At 27.8% G+C, this 22,526-nt stretch overlaps 2 protein-coding genes across 2 annotated transcripts; both read left to right on the top strand.

Annotated features, from left to right (window-relative positions):
• The first annotated feature begins 11,172 nt into the window (after positions 1–11,172).
• On the top strand, positions 11,173–15,266 carry LOC129885170 (peroxidase N-like). Its single transcript, XM_055959370.1, has 4 exons — positions 11,173–11,399; positions 12,192–12,380; positions 13,222–13,387; positions 14,476–15,266. The coding sequence occupies exons 1-4, from the start codon at positions 11,181–11,183 to the stop codon at positions 14,895–14,897; spliced, it is 996 nt and encodes a 331-aa protein (XP_055815345.1). The 5' UTR covers positions 11,173–11,180; the 3' UTR covers positions 14,898–15,266.
• Positions 15,267–17,892: 2,626 nt separating this feature from the next.
• Positions 17,893–18,816, top strand: LOC129885169 (protein NDR1-like). Its single transcript, XM_055959369.1, has one exon. It carries the CDS (start codon positions 18,064–18,066, stop codon positions 18,682–18,684), a length of 621 nt encoding a protein of 206 aa, XP_055815344.1. The 5' UTR covers positions 17,893–18,063; the 3' UTR covers positions 18,685–18,816.
• The last annotated feature ends 3,710 nt before the right edge of the window (positions 18,817–22,526 follow it).

Here is a 22,526-nt window from a genome sequence, read left to right as displayed (position 1 = left end):
GTATTTTAGATGTTCATTTTTGGTTGCTATTTATAGAATATAGAAGTATAGGAATAATCATTATCAATGTAATAATTATACAAAAAAATAGGGAGACAAAGACGAATATTAGCCGCCTATATGACTATTCTAAGAAAACGAGTGAAGAAAATTATTGATTAGATTTTTAATTTTTTAATTTTTTCAAGTTAGTTATGAATTTTCAATTTTTGCATTTAATTAAAATTTATAAAATTGGGCCATATATGGAAGACTGGTCTAATTAAAGAATTTAATTGGCACCAACTTGTGATTGTATAGACCAAAGACTAGTGAAGTGATGAGATCGATTTAATTATGTACAATAATAGAGATTGAATTAAATTCTTGATTTGATTTATAGGGATGTGTATAAAAAAGGAATAATACATGAATAAGATTCTTAACTTGATTTTAAATTATAACTTTGATCTTTAATTTTGACAGTGAACAAATAGACACTTTAACTATCTAACACTTAAACAAAAAAACACTCGAATATTACAGCCCAAACACGTGATATGCATACGCTCCGACGTAGATTACTGAGTCACTCAGTGGATGCCACCTAATTAAAATAAATACACGTGAATTTTAAAAGGCATAATACATAAATATACCCTTTAACTGGTCTCATTTCATATTTATGTCCTCTAACTTTGGGTATGCACAAGTAGACACTTAAATATGTATAAAATTGAACAAGTAAACACACGTGTCTTATATGGCACAATACACGTAGGACACAAAATTGTCATATAGGATGTCATGTAGGACGAATGTGTCTATTTGTTCAAGTTTTGAATAATTAAAGTGTCTACTTGTGCACTAGTAAAATTAGATGTCATAATTATCAGCTGAATCCAAGTTAAGGATCATATTTATGTATTATGCCATTTTAAAATATCTTTAACTTTAACAGTAATAGACAAAACAAAATACATTACGACCTAGATTATTTACAGACCACGAAATCTTCATTATAGCTAAAAAAATTTCACAACGACAAAAACATAGTCAAATGCCACTTATTAGCAATGAGCAGCTAATAGTGCCAAAAAAGGAAAAAGCTGTTGGAGAAATTAAAAAAAAAAATTGGAAATTTAATTTAAAAAATGAAGATATATATATTAAAAAGATTGATTAAGTATATAATTGTCTTTTCAGCATTTTTTTTAATTGTTAGGGCCCTTAATTTTTCCTCTGATGCGCGTAACTTGGATTTTTTTTTACGCATTTTGCTAGTTAAGATTCGGGTATTTTTTTATTTAAGTGTTGGATAGTTTAAATGTCTACTTGTGCATTATCAAAGTTAAAGGTCAAACTTATATTTTGAAGCCAAGTTAAGAATTTAATTTATGTATTATGCCATAAAAAAATAAGGGAAACTTACATTAATATACTATATTAAGAAAATATTTACCATTTATAACAATGATATTTTTTTTATTGGACACTTATAATACATTTATAATATAGTTTTAATACAATTTTAATAAATATTAGCGAGAATAATTTACAAAACTCATATACTACAAGTTTTATTCATGGATAATATATTTATCACACACTTTAATACACTTATAATACATTGTGTCAATTTCTTACCAAACAAGTATAATATATTTTAAAACACTTATAATATATTTATATTGCATGCATAATTCACTTTTAATACATGACAAATATATCACAATATTGCTATGTATTGCTATAGATGATAATAAAAAAAATATCGCTAAGATCAGTAATTATTTATTAAAAAGTGTTTTCCCAATAATTTTTTCAAAAAATAATCCATGATGTGTGTAAAAAATTAGCCTAGACTCTAACCCGAGTAGCATGGAGCACATAAAATTCCGTGCTAATCAGCAATGAAGGATCATCTTACAAGGTTAAATACTTTTGAGTGACTGCTAATGAAGTAGTATAGTAAAATAAGAGTCATAAGAATTCTAATGGGCATGCAGTAAGTTAGAACAAAAAAATCATAAATTAAGCTTCGAATCAATAAATGATAGATAGATCAAATAATGACAATCGTATATTGTTGAAAAATGAGCTGGCGACTCATAAGCGTGGCTTGATTGATGATAATTATAATCATTATCACAATTGTCAACATATTAGACTTATTTATCTTTTGATAGTATTGGATATACAAGAATGATAGAAGAAAAAAATGCATACTTGTCATTGTAGATAGTAATAGAATTGTGTCACATAAAATGGTAGGTTATAAAATTCTATACATCGTCAATGTAAGAAGTTTTTTACATTGTTATATGCCTTTATCTGTTGTTATATTATAGATAAACTACCTTATTTTTAAGATTAAAAATCTCAAATTTAAAAAAGTTTATCTGTATACATTCTGAGTCACTTAATAATATATAATTTTTCACATCGATATTGAATATAACTTAAATTCAAAATGTTGTTATGAAGAAAAATTTATGATAATTGACTCATGATCAAAATTCAAAAGTAAACAAGTCAAATTTATAGCTTGTTTAAACAATTTATTATCATGATTAAGACAAGATAAATTCCTTTTGATTTTACCATCGATCAAATTAGGTACTATTATTTGTGGGACTTCTATTTGACTCCAAAACTAGTACTACTAAAAAAACTCAATTTTTTGACAGGCAAAATCCATCAAAAATTGACTTGTCAAAAATATTCTATCGCAAATTCCATATTTCCAATGGCATTCTGATAAGAACGTCTCTCGAAAATTCACATTTTTAACAATGTTTATTTTTCTAACCATTAATGAATTGGTTAAAGAATTTACATCATGAAATCACAATCAAAGAAACATGTACTACGACCTATATTTAAGAAAAGGCCAACTACTTTTTTTACATGAAAGTTATGTCTTTATTTGAACAAATTTATCAACTGTACATCTGGACAATAGTGCTAGTAGACACGAGGCCCAGCCCGCCACTGGGGTCCACAACCCTCGGGTCGACCCCAGTGGCGGAACCAGGAATTTTATGAAAGGGGTTCAGCATTTTATTACCTAAAATCAGAAAAAAAAAATGTGCTTATTCAGATTCGAACCCGCGAGCTGAGAGACAAGCTAAGATAAAATATTGAACCCCTTTGCCACTAAGCTAGTACCCTTATGTTCAAGGGGTTCAATGTTAAATATATACTCATAAATTAAAAATTTTATCTTATATATACAGTGTAATTTTTTAACGAAAGGGGTTCAAATGAACCCTGGATAACACGTGGATCCGCCCCTGGTCGACCCACGTGTCAGGCTTAGATTTGACTCGAAGGAACGAGACAAATTATATATTGTCGAATGATCTTGTTGGTTGTGAAAATATAAAGTTTCATATTAGTAGGTGAAATTAAAGATAAATAAGTTACATATAAAAGATAAAAGATAAGGATATTGGTGTGTGAGGCCTTTTGAAAAGAAAAAAAAAAGGTATGGTTTTGGAATAAAAACGAACAATATCACATAATATAAATAGTATTTTTGGATTACTTTAGATCAACAGGTGGTATCAAAGCTAATAATTTGACGAATCAGTATGAAGATGGAGAAATTAAGCTATAGAGCTCGACTTATTGTCTTTGTCTATCTACGGGCCAATCTGTTACCTTTATTCTGTGTGAATTGTGAAGAAGTCATCATGATATTCCTTGTATTATGTTGTAGCTAGATGAGATGAAATATAAGTTGCATATATAAAATGTAAGGATACTGGTGTAAAGCCTTTTGAAAATATTTTGTACGAATTTAGTTCAAAACGAATAATATCATCACATGACGTTAGAAATATTTTAGGACTATAATTTTAGTTTAATAAAGTGGTATCAAAATCAATAATTTGGCGAGTCGAGTCTATATGAAGATGGCAAAATGATGTTATGGTGCCCCGACTTACTGTCTTTGCCTATCTACGGGCCAGTCTACTACCTTGTTCTGTGTGAATTATGAAGAAGTCATCATGATATTCCTTGTATTATGTTGTAGCTAGGTTGCTTTTATTGAGCCGAGGGTCTCTCGGAAGCAATCGTCCTACCTTGGTAGGAGTCAGATTTGCGTACACTTTACCCTTCCCAGAACCCACGTTGTGGAATTTCACTGGGTTGTTGTTGTATGTTGTAGCTAGGTGAAATGAAATATAAGTTACATGGTGTAACGATACTAGTGTGACGCCTTTTGAAAAAAAATGTGCAGATTAATTTTAAATCAATAATATCACATAATATTAAAAATATTTTAAAATTATTTTAGCCAATATATACTAATATCAAAGCTAATAATTTGATGAATGGAATAAAAAAAATGGTGAAATAACACCATAAAGCTCGACTTATTGTCTTTGCTTGTCTACAAGCCAGACTACTACCTTACAAATTTCTCTTAATATTCCTATTAGATCTGCAATATTTATTTGCATGCATGTGATGCTGCAGTAATATTCCCCTATAGTATCCCTTATGATTTGATTGTAACAATTGTTACCAAAATAGTATCAAATTCTAGTAAATTTATGAATATTCACGAGCAATAGAATTAAAAATACATAATTCAATTAATTGTAAATTTAATATAATTCATCAGATATCATGAGAATTAAAAATAAAATATATCAATAATCAAGGAACTGAAAATGATATTCAACCCTTTCTAATTTAACTTCATATGACTTTTAAGTGAAAAAAATCAAACTTAGATATTGGATAAAACAAAATGATTTTGGATTTTACAATAATGTCAATTTATATATGTTGACTTAATTTTTACTCCAAATTTACTTGTCTCACCTAATTATGAATTGATTGAATAATAGTATACATAATTATTACGAATCACTATCAAAGGAATAGTTGAAGTATTTAAGAAATTTGCCAGCTATACTTACTTACAATTAAACTCTTGTCTTTAATTTTATTGAAAAAGTCTAAATGCATGTGTCTGAACAATTGACAAGTTTGAATAATTAAGTGAGAAATGTCAAATTTGCCTCTCAAAAACAAAGAAAAAGAGAACAATATAGAGCCAGTTTGGATGAGCTTAAAAAAAATAATTTTTATGTATGAATTGTTTTTAGAATTTTAAAGTGCTGAAAATTATTTTTATAAATAAGCAGTTGAGTGTTTGGATAAAAGTGTTTATGTTGAAAATAAGTGTTTGAATTTTAGGGTTAAAAGAATAAAAATGGTAGTTTGAGAATTTAGTTAAAATATAAGGGATATAAAAGTAATTTTTATGGTCAAACAAAATGGCTTTCAACACTTAGAAAAAAAAGTTAGAAATCCTAACTTTTCATTTTTGACTGACTTTAAGAACTTTATGACTTAAAGTTAGCATTAGGCAAACACGTCAAAAAGCTAAAAAGGAGCTTATAAGTTAGTTTGACCAACTTAAAGCCCATCTAAACAGGCTCATAATCACATTACTACAAATCAGTCAATTTTTGATGAATATATTTCGTTTAAAATTCATCAAAAACTTAAAATTTTTGAAGAAAAATCTTCACCATATATGGTTTTTCTACAAATTTTCCATCATAAATTTCAAATTTTTGATGAATTTCTTATTGTCAAATCTGTCGGAAATTGAATTATGTCTAGTAGTGTCACTTCCTCTAAGTAGACACATGCTACGTTATTCTTGACGGAAATAATATATTTATTTGAAAAAGTACTATATGCTATAAGATTGTACTTTACAGTTTACTTAATTGAAAATTAACTTTTACATGATTAAAATAAGGATAAGTTCATAGCGCACGACTTAATTCATTAGGCGGATTTAGGATTTTAAAGTTTACTTTATGGGTTCTAGAATTGAAATTTATGAGTTCTGAAGTTTATCATACGTACATTCGAATTTATTTTTGAGAAATATACAAGATTTAATTCGATCTTTAAAACTTACATTGAACTTATTGCAATTTTAAAATAATAGTTCAAATATGATATTTGTTGAAATTTTGATGAATTTTCACACACACATATTTACATTTCACATCGAAAATACGAAATTTAAATATAATCATTTGATTTTATATTTTGAGTCAAAACAATTATAAAACACAAATTGAAACATGTAAAATCAAAGGGTATTACTTGAATACTACTTCCACTACATAGAAAGAAATAATCAAAAGAATAATTAATTGGAATCATTAACTATATATTTATTGACTTAGAATACATGAATTGTTGATCTTTGATTTGATCTTCAAATTTTGTTTTCCCTAATGACATATATTAAAAAAAATTACAACTTGATATATAACTAATCATTATGGAATTTTTCCTATGTAGAAGTATCTTTTTGTGTGTGAATAAAAAGAAGTCATAATATTCCTTAAAATTTATCTGCATGGCTGACTTTATGGTATATTAATAATTAGATACTGCATAAAATATTCTTACTAATAAAGTCACTTGACAGCAGTATTAATAGACTTCTTTGTATTTTGAATCTTCAAGTTCTAATTAACAAGAATTTTTTTTTTGTATTTTTTTGGAAAATATGTTTTTCAATTTTTTCATATTTAGTTAGTCAAAATATTTTTTTTAAAAAAATAAGTTTCTTAATAATGAGAACAATGACTTTTCATTTTCTAATGAATGTAGGAAAAATGAGTACCATAAGTGAGATTCCAAGTTCATTATTTCATTTCCAACCCTCACTCCTTGACCATCCTAGCTCTCGCCACCTCCGAACCTAGCTCTGCAACCCAATAATGGAGTTAAAATTTTACGAAGAGGTGTCAAAATATAAAAAAGTAGACACACGTAAAAAATATAATGGGAATCAACATATACATATATGTACACAAATTGTGATAAAATTGAAATTTTAACATTAGAAAATAAGTAAAAACCAACTTGTTTTTCAAGAAAATAATCACACCATGCAAGTTGCAATATTATAAGACACAATACAACAACAACATATCTACTGAAATTCCACACTTATTCTCAAGCATGACTTCCGTTTCTAAATATCTTATGCAGACCTATGTATAAGTTCTATTGTTAAAGAAAAAAAATTAAAGATAAAATATGTGTAATTTTATGATATAAGTGACCTTACGTCAAAGCCCCATGAATTAGTAGAAATAACACACATTGACCACTTTTCGACCCGATCCTTGAAAAAAAGTCATTAGCCTAGAGTTTCAAATCTAACAAGTGAAACTCCAAAAAAATATCCCAAAAATTTGTAAAATTCTGAACTTCAGGACAATGATTATTTTTCCATTCCGATGTTTGGGGGGGGGGGGGGGGGGGGGGAGGTATTGGCTATTTGTGAAATTCTCCCTGGGAATTATGATATTACAAATTTGGGCTAGGATGTAATGGGCTTAGTAGGACTGGGCTTAAAATCGAATATATTGTGGTCTGTATATTAGATATAATGGGCCCTATATATACATTAATGTTAAAAAATGGGCCATTAGTTTATTTGCATAGCGCGATTCAAGACTCAACTACTAAGTAAGTCCAGTCTTATATGACTCGAACTTCATGCAAAAATAGTTGAAAATTAATCACATATGACTAGAACGTGAAGTTGTTTTGCTTTCAAATTATTTGAAGTTACGCTTTGGTATAGGCAAAACTTCAATCACATATATTTAACTTCAATCGTCCAAAATTAATTTAAAAGCGGCTAAAGTTGCAAAAATTTTAGAAACTCTTGCTTATGACTTAAATAGGGGTCTTGAAATCGGTTATCTGTGCACTTCGCCCCAAGAGGTGGTAATTAAATAATTCTTTTATTGCCCCATTTTATTTTACAAATCATGAAACAAAAAATAATAATAATTGTGTTTGTTAAAAAAATAATTAAGTAAATAAAAATATGTTCTTTTCTAAAAGTTTAAGGGGTCGTTTGGTGTGGTGGAAAAAGCAAAATAGTCTTGGGATAAATTTTTAGTAATCCTCAATTGTTTGTTTGGTTACAAATCCCAGGATTAATAATTATGACTGGGATAAGTCATCCTTCCCTTTGAGTGGTATAGTAATTCCGGAATAAAGTAAGTAAATGACAAAAATATCCCTTTAAACCTTTTTTATAATCACTTTTCACATTCATAAAGGATATTTTTGTAAATAAATAATTTATTCTTAAAATTTATATAATACATATTATTTTGAATGCAACAAATCAAACACTCAATAAAAAATAATCCATCACAATTTATCCCATCATAACTAATCTCATCATAACTTATCCCGTCATAACTAATCTCATCATAACTTATCCCGTCATAACTAATCTCATCATAACTTGTATTCAAACCAATCGACTCTAGTCTTATATCCATCCATATATCATCAAAAAGAACTTTATCGCATTTGACCACTACTAAAAAAAATTATTTTTCCATTAAAATTTTTCATCAAAAAATATTTAATGACTATTTTAATTGAATTAATGAGGAAAAAAAAATGATGAATGGATACTAAAAAAATATTATTTTCCCATTAAATTTTCCATCAAAAAATGTTTCATGACTGTTATCATAGATATTTTGATTGAATCAGTGATAAAAGAAAAAAATGATCAGTGAATACTAAAAAAATATTATTTTCTCCTTAAATTTTTTCATCAAAAAATATTTAATGACTATTTCCACAGATATTTTGATTGAATCAGTAAGAAAAAAAATGGTCAGTGGATATAATTCCAGTATTTCAATGGTAATCTGTTCTCCCAATACCATGCGTTCTCTTAATGAGTTGGTTCGATAGGACTGGAAAAGAAAAATCATGTAAAAACCTTTATTTCTAGTAATTGAAGATCGTGAAAAAAAATCATGTCATGAAGAATAACAATATTAAAGACAGTTAATAAGTAAATATAAATATACTCTCTCATCTCTGGTGGAGATCATATTCACTCTGCAACTTAAACTTTTAAATATTCATGCTCACAATCACTTTTCAATTGGCTCACAACAATATTTATCCACACTTGAGGGCAACTTTTCCTATGAAAAATAAAATAAAATAAAATTTAAAAATTCAACTTTTAATTTGGTGCATGATGGTTTTAGATGATGCTAGTTTTCCAACTAAAAAATCACATTCATTTATTATAGTCTAAAGATAATAAAATCATGCTCTCAACGTAATTAAGCACTAGTTATACATTATAATTAGTATTTACTAACAACAAAAATAATGTTGGAAAATTCATATTTTACTATATATGCACTATATAATTAGAATTCAATTAATCAAATAGTCCTTCTAAGATTATAAAATTAAATCATCTCAGATTCATGAATGTACTTATTTATTTAATAGAATGTGATAAGTACTAAGCCTCCAATATTATACCACAACCAAGTAATGTTTAAAAACTTAATCTCTTAACTTTACACAGTGATTAGCATTATGATTAAGTAAATGGTTGTACAACTATTGAGGTGGTACAAAAATAATACCATAATTATGATATAACTAATCCCAAAATTGCTAATTCCGAAATTAAAAAAAATCAACAAATAAATGTAGGATTTTTATATATATTGTTCTCCCTTAACTCACAAATCGACTCCTAAATTAGATTATTTATTGAATTTATATTTGTTAATCATGATTTATAAATTAGGGTGTTTGTATCAAATTTTCTCATGAAATACACTGACAGCCAATCACAAACAAAATATGATTGAAATAAAAAATTTATTGATCAATATATGTGAGTACAATTCTATTTGTTCCTTCAATTCTTCCCTCCTAAAAATTTTCCGTGATTCAAAGGTCGTTAGTGTCATATTTCTTGAATCTAGTATGATTTGGACCTCCTTGAGATGTATTAATTTGATTGCCAAGAACATCAGATGATACTTCGATATTCTTCTCTCCTAAAACTTTTTCGTGATTCAAAGATTGTTCGTGTGTATTTTTTGAATATAAGATGATTTGGACCTTCTTGAGATGTATTTGATCGCCAAAAACATCGGGCAACACTTTGATATGTCGAGTGGATATTTTGATGTAGAGCGACTCTACTTGATCACTTGATGTATTGATCTCTTTGTGAATGTGTCTAAGAATTATGAGATATTTGAGATGTTTTTTTAAAGAGAATACATGCGCCCTTTTTTTAGGCATGTAAGTTACTCCAAGAAATCGTTAAGAGACTTTGGGCTTGGAATCATGAATCAGACTTGTATCTTGTAAAGGTTCGACTTAAATTGGGTAATTTTTTTATATTCTACCGTTTGAGTACATTGACTTGAATTCAAAACATCTAAGGGGATAAACTACAAGGGACAAAGAGTCGGTCATCAAAGTTCAAATCCAATCGCTATTAGTTAATAAGGATCGGAAAATAATTTCGATTACCATTTAATAGGGGTAGCAAAATCAAACCCAACCCGTTCAGCCCAACCCAACCCGTTTAAGTTTGTGTTGGTTATTGACCCGCCCATTAAAAAAATGGGTTGATATGTAACTCGAATTGACTCATGAGAAATCTTGTTAAAATATATTTGAAAAACTTTTTTTTTCCAATTTGATATGTTATATATAGCCATAATAAAGAAAAAACAATTTGATTATGTACTAAAATGGTTTAAAAGAACAAATAAAATAATTAAGTCTAGTAAAAATTGAGTTGAGTTGGGTCTTGACCCGTTATGTAACCCATTACCTAACCCATTTTGACCCAACCTTTTTTGCCCCAAACTAATTTTAGTTGGGTTGGGTCTTGACCCAATTATTATCTTAACCCATTATAACCCGCCCAAACTTGACCCAACCCGTCCAATTGCCACCCCTACCATTTAATTAATTTGGTCGTTAAAATTTAATATAATCTGGTAAGTACTAAGCCTCCATTACCATAACCATGCAATATTAAAACCTTCATCTCCTCACTTTCTGTAGTGATTTGCATTATAATAATTAGTGATTAAGTTTGACATAAAAACCCTAAAATGGAGCCGCCATACATCATACCACTATAGCTTAATTAATTATATATATATAAATGAATTTTATATTTGTCAAGTCATCCCTTAATCATGATTATAAATTAGGGTTCGATACATTGACATGGATTCACAACCAAAAGTTCAGTCGTTAAAAGTCCAAATTCAATCATTTTAAGTTAAAAAAAAATTCAATTGTCACGAATCGCTAATAAAATCATGAAAAAATCTTGTCATTATTTTGTTTTATATTTCCAAATTATGACTTTCTTGGTGTTATTTGTATGTGTGAATTCTCAATTAACACCAACTTTTTACTCAAAAACATGTCCAAATCTTCTCAGAATTGTTCGTAAAGAAGTTCAAAGTGCAATCAAGAATGAAATGAGAATGGCTGCTTCTTTGCTTCGTCTTCACTTCCATGATTGCTTTGTCAATGTGAGTTTTTATATTCGCTGGTAGTATAATTTAACTCGTTATAATATAAGATCGTTTTATCTTATTTCAAAGTTATTATTAGGCCAAATATACATAAAGCTTAAAGTTAGCACGAACTACCATTTAGACGTCTCTACTCATTCAAAATGTATATCATGTGAATATCCAAAACTGACATGGCTCGAATTAACACGTGAAAAATATATCATTTGGAGATAACTACACTGTTACTCCAAGACTCTCTTTTTAATATCCTTATTTCAATATATACTTTTTAATTTAAATTTCATATACTAATAGTGTAAAGATTTTTTAAACTATCAATGTAATTTAACAGGCTAAAATGAATTATTTGTTGTATGGTAAGTCAATTAAGTTTCATGGTTTAATAAATGTACGTATACACTGTCGGTGTACAAAACTCAAACTCTTCATCTGTTGACAAGTTAATTAATCAACTTTTATATACTAACAATATAAAAAAATCTTTTGTACTATCAGATCATTTAAAAGATAGTTGCCTAAAATTAACTATTCATAAGAAGTGGATAATTAGTAACAAAATCACTTGTTACAAACATGTTAAAATACACTGATAATTAAAATATAACCATTAATACTTAATTTTTTTGGAATAATTACGGCCTTAAAACATTTTAGCCAACTAGTTTACATAATATACATACCTATATACAACGTATACACTGATATTTCGATCATATTGATAAACTAACCAAAAAATGATATATATCCATAACTTTTTCTACTATTTTTTTTAAAATAAAATTGTAGGGTTGTGATGCATCATTGTTGTTGGATGGAAATAGTAATACAAGTGAGAAGTTTACTCCAGCAAATTTGAACTCAGCAAGGGGATTTGAAGTGATAGACAATATTAAAACTGCTGTTGAGAATGCATGTAGTGGAGTTGTTTCTTGTGCAGATATATTAGCTATAGCTGCAAGAGATTCAGTGTTATTGGTAAGAATTTTTTTACGCTACCAGTATAGTTTAATTTGTTTGATAACGGGTAATTTATCCTTTTTTAAGTTTGGTGATTTCACTTTTTTATGAACGGTTATCATTTAATTAAAGGTAGATCAAGAGTTTTGAGTTTATGAATTTTGAACTTAAAAATGATAACTTTTTGTGTTTTAGACAAATCATTTATATATATTAAAGTAAATTTCTTAATACAAACAATATTTTCTTGCTAAAGCTGTTGAATTATATCGACTTTATATATCTTTCAAGATAGGGTAGATCTGTGTATATTAGATCTATTCTCCGATGAGAATCCTAACTATGGATTCTGTAAGCCGAATATATTATTGTTGTTGTTATTGAGTTGTACCAAACTCATAATCAAATTATGTTATTGTTATTGTTATTAAGTTGTACCGAACTCATAATCAATATTCTAGTTCTACCTCTACATTTAGGTGAACTTATAGGGTCAAGCTCTTCCCTTGAATGATTTGAGTTTTATTTTGATTACGTAAATATTTTTTACACACTCAATAATTTTTAATATGTGATAGTAGGTTAATGATCACCTACAAGAGATTTGCATGGAATTATGTACCTCGCTTTAAGGCTCTGACTAATCATGATTTCCTATATACATGGTATTTAATATCTGTTTCATAAATAAAGTTTTGATTAGTTTAAATTCGTGCTCTGTAAGGTCCCGATAACTAAAGAAGCGCTCCCTGCCATGATTTTTCTTTTTTTCAGAGGATTAGCCTGAGAACTTTAGTTAAAAGTGACAGAATCCTATCTATCTCATCAGATTAATTAGCTAATTAATTGTTTTTTTCAGAGTGGAGGGCTATTTTGGAAGGTGTTATTAGGGAGAAGAGATGGATTAGTTGCTAATTTTTCTGGATCAAGCAATGCACTTCCAGCACCATTTGATCCTCTCAATACAATTATTTCCAAATTCCAGGCAGTTGGATTAAACTTAACAGATGTTGTGAGCCTATCAGGTAATATTTAAAGGGAAAATTACACCTAATAGATCAATTGTGAAACTATTTATTCAAATTACACCCAACTCAAACTATTATCCTTAATAGACTCATGACCCAAACTATTTACTATCTTACCCACTTTTTTCCTTTTAATTTCACACATGACATCATATACTCTCATGGTATCAAACATGTATTTAGGTCAGTGCCCCTTTCCTTGTTCCTCTTTGATACCATCAGAGTATATTTTACTTTGATGGTATCAAGTAATTTCTCAGGTAGTTTCTTCTTGATACCATCAGAGTATAATATACTCTAATGGTATCAAGAAGGAAGAGACAGTGCTTCAGCGAAACTACTTGATACCATCAGAGTATATTATATACTCTCATGGTATCAAATACGCAAAATAGTTAAAAATAAGGGGTATGAAAGTAATGGGAAATCCAATGGTAAATAATTTCCTTTTTTGGGGGTATAACAATAATTATCCCATATTTAAATTCTTTTTGCCAAAAAAAACTAAAATTATATACACTAATATATATAATAAAGATATTTTTTTTACATCAGCAGTGCAATTTTAATTATAATAAATAATCAGCTATAATCATTTTTATTAGATTAACAACCAATAATTAATTATCATAAGAAATTAATAACTTAATTTTGTAAATATTTTTTACATTGTCATTACATGAAACTTTAACTCAAATGCTATTTAATAGTGCAACAAATGTTTTTACACCAATAATAGGTAGTTAATTAGTAGCAATTATCTTTTAAACTATATTGTTCAAGTCTTCTAATTAAAATTGTTGTCACATCTATATCGAAATGTTTTATAATTATATTAATATTTTATATTAGTTGACTTCAGACAAAACTTAATGTTAGATTACACTAATACAATATTACAAAAAGTCAGCTAAATAGCCTATAGTTAAAGGATTTTCCTGATAATCTTCGCTAATTCATTTTTTAACAGGATCATCGATTAATTTTTGTTGTTTAGCGACAGAAGTTATCCATGTTTTTTTTTTTAATTTAGTGATGTAGTAGAGTTGCACTAACCCTTTTTAAGTGTTTGAATATTATTGTAGGTGCACATACAATTGGATTAGCAAGGTGTACATCTTTTGAAAATAGATTAAGAAACTTCAATGGGACAAGTTCACCAGACACAACATTAGACACAACATTAGTGAGTGAACTTCAAAATTTGTGTCCCTCCACAAGTGATGGAAATAACACAACTCCACTTGATAGGAATTCCACAGACTTATTTGACAATCATTATTTCAAGAATTTGATCAATGGAAGAGGACTTCTTGAATCAGACCAAATCTTGTTCTCTAGTGATGATGCCATAACAACATCAACAAAAACCCTAGTTGAGAGATATAGTAATAACTCTATGGTTTTCTTTAATGACTTTGTTAATTCCATGGTTAAGATGGGAAATATTAGTCCTTTGATTGGATCAGATGGTGAGATCAGGAAGAATTGTAGGGTTATTAATTAATTTAAATAATTTGTATGTAGTGTGTTTACGTTGTTCGAGCCCTTTAAAATGATGTCGTACTAGTGTCATATCCTCCAACTTACACTAGGCAGTATTTTTGAAAAGTTCAAGTAATATAGTTAGTATATGTACTAGTTTAAGTTATTGTATTGTGAAATATTTATATATTGTACTTTATGATTGTACAATAACTAGTATGATATATATATGTTGCTTTCACATCCTTTAAAAATATTGTCGCACCCATATCGGATCCTTTAAATATGCATAATTTTTTAAGGATCCGACTCATATCTGACAATATCTTTAAAGGATTCGAGCAATACATATAGTTATTAAGTAGGTTGTTGTATCATGAAATATTTGCTTGAGAGGAATATATATATGATCTTATATTGAACTTTATGAAAACATTTGTAGTACTGACCTTCTCTTCATTTTTTGCTTTTCCACTAGCATCTTATAATTTTTTGAGAGTATAATTAAGTAAATAGAAGTGTGTCATCTCTAATACGCTAACTTAAATTTTTAGTGAAATGATCATATATTTTAACATGGTAGCAAAGCAAATAAAGTCTCTAGGTTCAAGTCTCATGTTCATCATTATCAAAAAGATTTTTTTACGTGCTTGGCCCATGAAAACGAGTTATGACCACATGTGAGGGGGCGTGTTGAGAAAATAATTAAGTATATAAAATAATGTTATATCTCTGACAATTTAAGCTTTTACATGAGATAGTCACACACCTTAATAATAGAGTAGATAGAGTTCCTGAATTCGAGGCTCAAAGTCATCCATTATACAAAAGAATTTTCACGTATTTATAACTTTCTGTCCAAAACTATTATTCTATAAAATTATGTCTAAATATGTTACTACCAAGAAAAGTAAAGATTCATGGACCAAATCTGCAAAATCAATTAGCTTGAATCTTGATCTCTAGTTTTATTATAATTGGGCTAGAAATGAAAGTTACCAAGAATTGGACTTTAACTCAATAACTTGAATTATTCATGGGCTATTCAAAGAGCCCACTTACCACAAGAACATATCCCCCCAACTTCACCCCCCACCCCCAGGCCAACTTTTTTTTCCTTCAAAATTTAACTTATATATACTAATATTGTAAAGTAAAAATATTATACTATCATTATACTTTAATATGTTATTGCAAGCAATATGGTGCCTTTATTTTTATGTTACTGATTTCACTTTTTATGAACGACTATCTATATAATTATTTAAGAATCTTGGGTACGCATTCATATATGATTTAGTTGAAGATTGAAAAAGGAAGAGAATATATTATATAATGTTGAATAAAGTTGGGTTTTTTTTTCTGAATGAATTTTATTAGGGAAAAAAAGTTGAAGTTTTGTGAGTGAATCATTATTTTTCTTCAATTATACTCCTCAAATTAGTTATGCAAACTTTAGATTCTCTTTCGAAATTTTTAGGTAACAAGAGTTACAACGCCTAACCTCGCTATTAATTAGAGGATATATTCATAAGCGTGTCAATAAGTTGGGATAATCTGGCATATTAGGAGAAGTAAAGACGAATTTAAAATTTGAAGTTGATGAATTAAGAATAAATAACAAGTTCAGCTGAATTCATAGAATCCTCGTTAATTTACCTTTAAAAAGAAATGGTGATTTGTATCATAAAATTTTTAATTTTCTGAAAAAGAATATATGACCTTGGTTTAAAAGGTTATAAATTGAATGATAAATAAAAAGAGAATCATTTATTAAATAACTACACCCCAAAAAATATATATATAAAATTCCTGAAATTTGATCGGTGCCTCAAAGTGAGTATCGAACACCAGAAGATGAAAAATCAGAAAAATAAAAAGAAGGGCAATTATTAAATACCTACACTAAAAAAGAACAACCAATTTAAAATTCCCAAAACCTAATTAATTAGTGCCTTAAAACGAGTATCGGACATCAAATTAGAAAAAACAGAATCAACTCTTGATCAGAAGTGCTTTGATACTTGGGTTTATTAAAGACCTAGATTTTAAAATAGTCTTTTTTTTATACGTGTTTTTTAAAAGACAGGCTGGGTCAACTAGTCCTTGTAGTTTCTTTATCTTATCTTATCTTCCAACTGGTTGAAAGTAAACATTAAGTGATTTTCCAGAGGAGTAATTATATGAGTGTGGGGGCACATAGTTACGTTAAATTTAGTGGAACAAATTCAAAAAAATATTTTTTTTCTTACCCCATATCTGGGGTAAATCTATTAGGTTCTGTTGAGTTCGTAATCTGGGGCGTTAGAAGTTAGCGTTTTGGTTAGAGATTTAGTTGAATTCAATAATTTTGGTTTAAATTTTTTATATGCGTATTAAATTTTTTTATTGAATAAGTATAAATTATTACGTAAGTTTGATCGGAGTAATTTTAAAGGACTAGAATTTTGACGGAGCCAGAATTTGTAGAGCTCAAAATCTAAAAAAGTAGACAATGACCTAGTCATTCGACATTTACTATATAAAAATTATTTTAACCATATATAAATAGTATAATTTTTTGCCGAAAGAGATTCGGATAAACCCCTAAGGTGGCTTCGCCCCTGATTGTCACCACCCCCATCTTCACCTCCACCCCATGCCACTCCATCTACTTTCTTGGTGGGTATAAGGAAAACAATATGTGATATTTCATGTTAATTGTCTCATTTCCATTCGAAACAACCAACCCCACTCAGCTCACTCCCTTCTTCCACCATACTTTATAGTATTTATTTAAAATACATATAAATATTTTTATGATAATATATTTTTTCTTACTCATAACACCAAAAAAAATAATTATTTCCTTAAAAATATTTTTTACGAAATAATTGTTTTCCCTTTCTTGCTTTCACACAAGTTGTGAAGGACACGTTCCAAGAATTTTCATTGGAAACCACCATCTAACTTGTCTATAAGGACAAAAAAGAAAAAAAGAAACAAAATGAGGGGCAAAGTAGAAAAAGTCATTGACCCAATCACCCAAGTCTTTAAAAAAGCAAAAAAAATATCCATTATATGCCTTTTAAAAACCACAAAACTTCCTAAGAAAACTGTGCCACCACTTCTCTCAGACTCTCATTTCCCCTCCGTTCTTAATCTCTTGAGAACTTCAAATTTTGAATCCGTCTTTCTGACTTTTCATCATGTCGGATTACGACTTCTCTTCCTCTAGGACCTCATGTGCTTGCCATTGTATCAAATTCATATTGGGTTTAGGTGTCCTAGCTTTAATCCTATGGCTAAGCCTACGTACCACGAAGCCCAAATGTTCCATCGGAGATGTTTACGTGCGAGGCCTCGATAAATCGATCAATTCCAACAACAATACGATGAAGCGCGATAACCATCTATCGTTTCAAGTCCATTTGAAGAATGAAATGAAGGACAAAGCCGTTCGTTACGATAATATTACGGTTAATTTCTACTATGGTACAAATACAAGTTATCCTCTTGGTAATTTTACAATTGAAGGATTTAAACAAGGTAAAGATAAAGAAGCTTTTAAAAGTGGCATGATTGAGACACATAATATGCCATGGGATGATGCAATTAAAGTTGTTTCAAATGGATCTAAGGCAATTTTTAGAGTTGATGTAAGTAGTAGAATTAAGTACAAAATTACATTTTGGTATACTAAAAAACATAATTATTTTGTCGAAAATAAAGTTGAAGTTGATAATACTGGTAAATCTAGTGCAAAACAAATTAGTTGTTGTTTTGGGTTTTTTGGATTAATATTATTTGTTTTGTCATTTTTACTTTAATTGTTTTAGGGTTCATGAAAAGTAGAAGCATCTTTTTGACTAATTAATTTAGAGTACTTTTTTTTTATTCTTTCTTTCCAGGTTGTAAAGGACTTGCATTGGTTAATGATCATATTTTATTTTTTTCTACAATTATTGGATGTTTTTTTAAATTATCAAGTATCTGAAATTTATATGTTTGATTAATTCAAATTTTGTATCCCGTACATAAATTTACGTTATATTACTTGGATTCTTCACCACATAAATGTAAAAATTCGAATGTGAATGCGGTTACTAGAATACGGATGATACTATAAAATGAAATATCTTATGATTAAAATATTATGTATTTTTATAAATCAAATTTTTTAGTTTTAGTTCAGTAACTTTAATTAATCAAAATATAATAAATTTAGAAATCAAAATAAATACCTAATTAATTTATACTTGTCGATCATAGATACAGTAAAGCATCCAAAGTAAGTTGACTAAGGCGCCGTTAAGATCCAAGTTCTCAAATATTTTTGATAAGTTATTTTTGAAAGATATTTTGGTATAATTGCATCATGCGTTTGGTCTAGAATTTTTCAAGTTTTGGTGAAATTTCAAAAAATATTATTTTGTATATGTAAGTTTTAAAAATTATTAAAAATACTCATAAGTTTATGTTATCATTTTATAATGAACATGTTCTGTTAAATTTTTTTTATAACATAATTGATAATAATAAACAACAACAAAATAACATTATATACAATGCATTAATCATTTCATTTAACATATACTTAATGATCAAGAATTAAGAGGGTCGGTGAATATTTTTATAAATAAATTTTATTTAAGAGGGATTAATGATATTGGTTGATCATATTAATGGAACAACAACAAAATAATATTATATGCAATACATTAATCGTTTCATTTAGCATATACTTAATGATCAAGAATTAAGAGGGTCGGTGAATATTTTTATAGATCCAGACCCCACATGGTGGGATCACACTGGGTTCGTTGGTGAATATTTTTATAGATAAGTTTTATTTAAGAGGGATCAATGGTATAGGTTGATCATATTGATGGAGTAAATTGGTAGATGAATATTTAGTTGGAATTAATAAATGATTGGTGTTTTTATTAAATATAAAAATTTGGGGTTATTTTTAAATATTTAAAACTTCCCAAGTTCTACTTTTTTTAAAACTTGGAAACTTGGGGATTTTGCTAAAAATATTTGCCAAATAATGGCAAATTGTATGAAAAAACACAAATTCTCAAATATTTTTTAAGTTTTTCCCAAAAACTACTTGAGCCAAACACTACCTAAATTTGATTTTAATTCGAAACCCTCACATAAATTGTGTCGGATCACTATGTTTGCAAATATGGATATCGAAAGATCCGAGCAATATATAGATAAACCGTTAACTAATTCAATTAATTTGAATTTGCACGTATCATTTGAAGATAATAACGAAATCAAAAATTTTATTAATAATCTTTAAATATTTAACTTATATATATACAATATAATATTTTGAAACATTCAACACATACATACGTGTATATATATATTTCTTTTCTATTTTCACAATTTGAACCCGATTTTTTTATTTTTTGAGAAAGAAAGGATTGATTTGTCAATCTCATCATAAAACTATTCTATTTTATATCCTCTTCCATTAGTTATGAATATATTCCTAACTTAACCAAAAAAAAGAAAAGAATATATTCCTAAAATTAAAATATCTTTACCAATCTTGTTTTTTCACTTTAATTATTATCCCTCCATCCCTTTTTACTTGTCAAATTTTGACTTGAAACACCTGTTAAGAAAATAATGATTGATATAATGAGTTTATCATTGTACCCATATTAATTGATAAAATCTTATACATATTTACTTATTACATTTTTCAAAGACATTAACTCAATATTAATAAATTGAGAATATAATAATAAGAAAAAAATTATTCTTTCTTGATTTGTCAAAATTGACAAGTGAAAAGGAAAATGAAAAATCAAATTAAGAAATATTTGACAAGTAAATAAGAACGGATGGACTACATAGTCAAACCTCCAGATATAGATGTTAGGTTCACCAGATAGAAATATATTATTTTCCCGTTTTAATTTCTTTATCTAATTTTATTTTAATACAAAATTTATAAAACATATTTTAAAAATAATAATCTGTCTCAAAGTATTCTTTTTAATTTTTTTTTTTGGGGGGGGGGGAGGAGGGGGGGGGGGGAGGAGGGGGGGAGTCTTTTATTTTTTTGTCATGAAGAGACAAAACAAAAACACTCATATAAAAGGTGCGGGGAGGGATTGAAAAAAGGTTAGACCACAAAAGTTTATTGTATATAGTCTTATTTTATATTTCTACGAAATATTATTTTCACAACTCGAACATGTTATCTTCTATTCATATGATAATAATTTTATCAATTACATCGTTATAATCTTATGATCTTAAAATTTTTATTATAACCAAACAAATTGAAATGAATATAGTATTTTCTAATAATTTATTCATTGATGTCTCTTTTAAATTAAATAATACATTATGCACGTAGCCTTCTTTAAAAAAATTATGGAGTTGGCTTATAATATAAAAGATAATTTGAGGTCTACTTAAAATTCATACAATTAATATTACCAGTTTTACTTTGTCAGTGTGCGTTATCATTTATTATTACTACTACTATTATTATTATTGTTATTAAATGCTCTTGTTGTCCAGTTGCAGTGAAGTAGGTAAGGGAGAAAAATATTTAATACATATTTCCTATCAGAAGATAATTTATTATTTTATATTTATTTTATTTTATTATTAAATATTATCTTCAACATGTAAGTGAATTAATAATTAAAGACGATGTAAGAATTTATTTCTTATTTCTTATAAAGTGTGTAAGTCAAGAGGAAATATTTAGTGGCTCACGCTATAATTTTTTACTAGTGACACTAATATTTTATATAAATAAATAAATAAATTATCACACCGATGTAAAAAGTCAAAAGTTGAAAAGAGCATATTTTTGCCCTCTCAACTCGTTTCACGGACAACTTTTTACCGATCATATTCAAGCTTATTTATTTATATATATATATATATATATATATATATATATATATATATATATATATATATATATATATAATTAATTAATTAAATATTATTTTACTAAAACATTTAAAAATATATATATGATAGTAATAACATCGATCATGACTAATAGTAGTGATTTTGGATGCTAATAGACAGTGATAGTTGATGGCTAATGACGATGACCGACAACAGTGATGACACTAATAATTATATATGGTGGATGATGGTGGATGGATTAAAATGAGAGCGGCTCATAATTATGATGGATTATGGTAATAAATAATGATAGTGGTGATCAATAGTAATGATTGACAAATATATAACAGTTATTGAAGATGATTGTGGTAATATCAGCAAAATATATAACAGTAATTGATGATAATAATAATGGTTAGAAGTGATGATTCTAAATATTGTCTATTAGCGATGACTACTAATTGTGATGAATAACAATATTGATAGTTTGTGATTGAGGATGGTAATTATGTAGTGGTACGTAGTTGATAGTGATAGATAATGTATGAGATGATTAAACAGGATAAAAATGGATGGATCAACGATAAAATGACTTATTAGAAACACACTAACTAATTAAAATTTAAATATAAAATAAGCATGACTAAAAATAAAAAATCTAAGTAATAACGTAAATATTTATTAAGTGTAAATAAATAAGACCATTTTAACCTTGTAAAATGAGAAACCAAACTATTTTATCCAAAATAATTCAATGGTAGTTGATTCTCTA

This window comes from Solanum dulcamara, chromosome 4 (genome assembly GCF_947179165.1).
Source record: "Solanum dulcamara chromosome 4, daSolDulc1.2, whole genome shotgun sequence".
Lineage (NCBI taxonomy): Eukaryota > Viridiplantae > Streptophyta > Magnoliopsida > Solanales > Solanaceae > Solanum > Solanum dulcamara.
Note: the sequence above shows the minus strand (reverse complement) of the source record. Positions and strands in the feature narration are given on the sequence as shown.

What these genes read in the sequence shown, in the direction of transcription:
- LOC129885170 (XM_055959370.1), top strand. Translation starts at nt 11,181, where the DNA reads ATGAAAAAATCTTGTCATTATTTTGTTTTATATTTCCAAATTATGACT. An exon ending in CAAGAGATTCAGTGTTATTG is followed by an intron (nt 12,381 to 13,221) that starts GTAAGAATTTTT and finishes TGTTTTTTTCAG; the next exon opens with AGTGGAGGGCTATTTTGGAA. An exon ending in AGATGTTGTGAGCCTATCAG is followed by an intron (nt 13,388 to 14,475) that starts GTAATATTTAAA and finishes ATATTATTGTAG; the next exon opens with GTGCACATACAATTGGATTA.
- LOC129885169 (XM_055959369.1), top strand. Translation starts at nt 18,064, where the DNA reads ATGTCGGATTACGACTTCTCTTCCTCTAGGACCTCATGTGCTTGCCAT.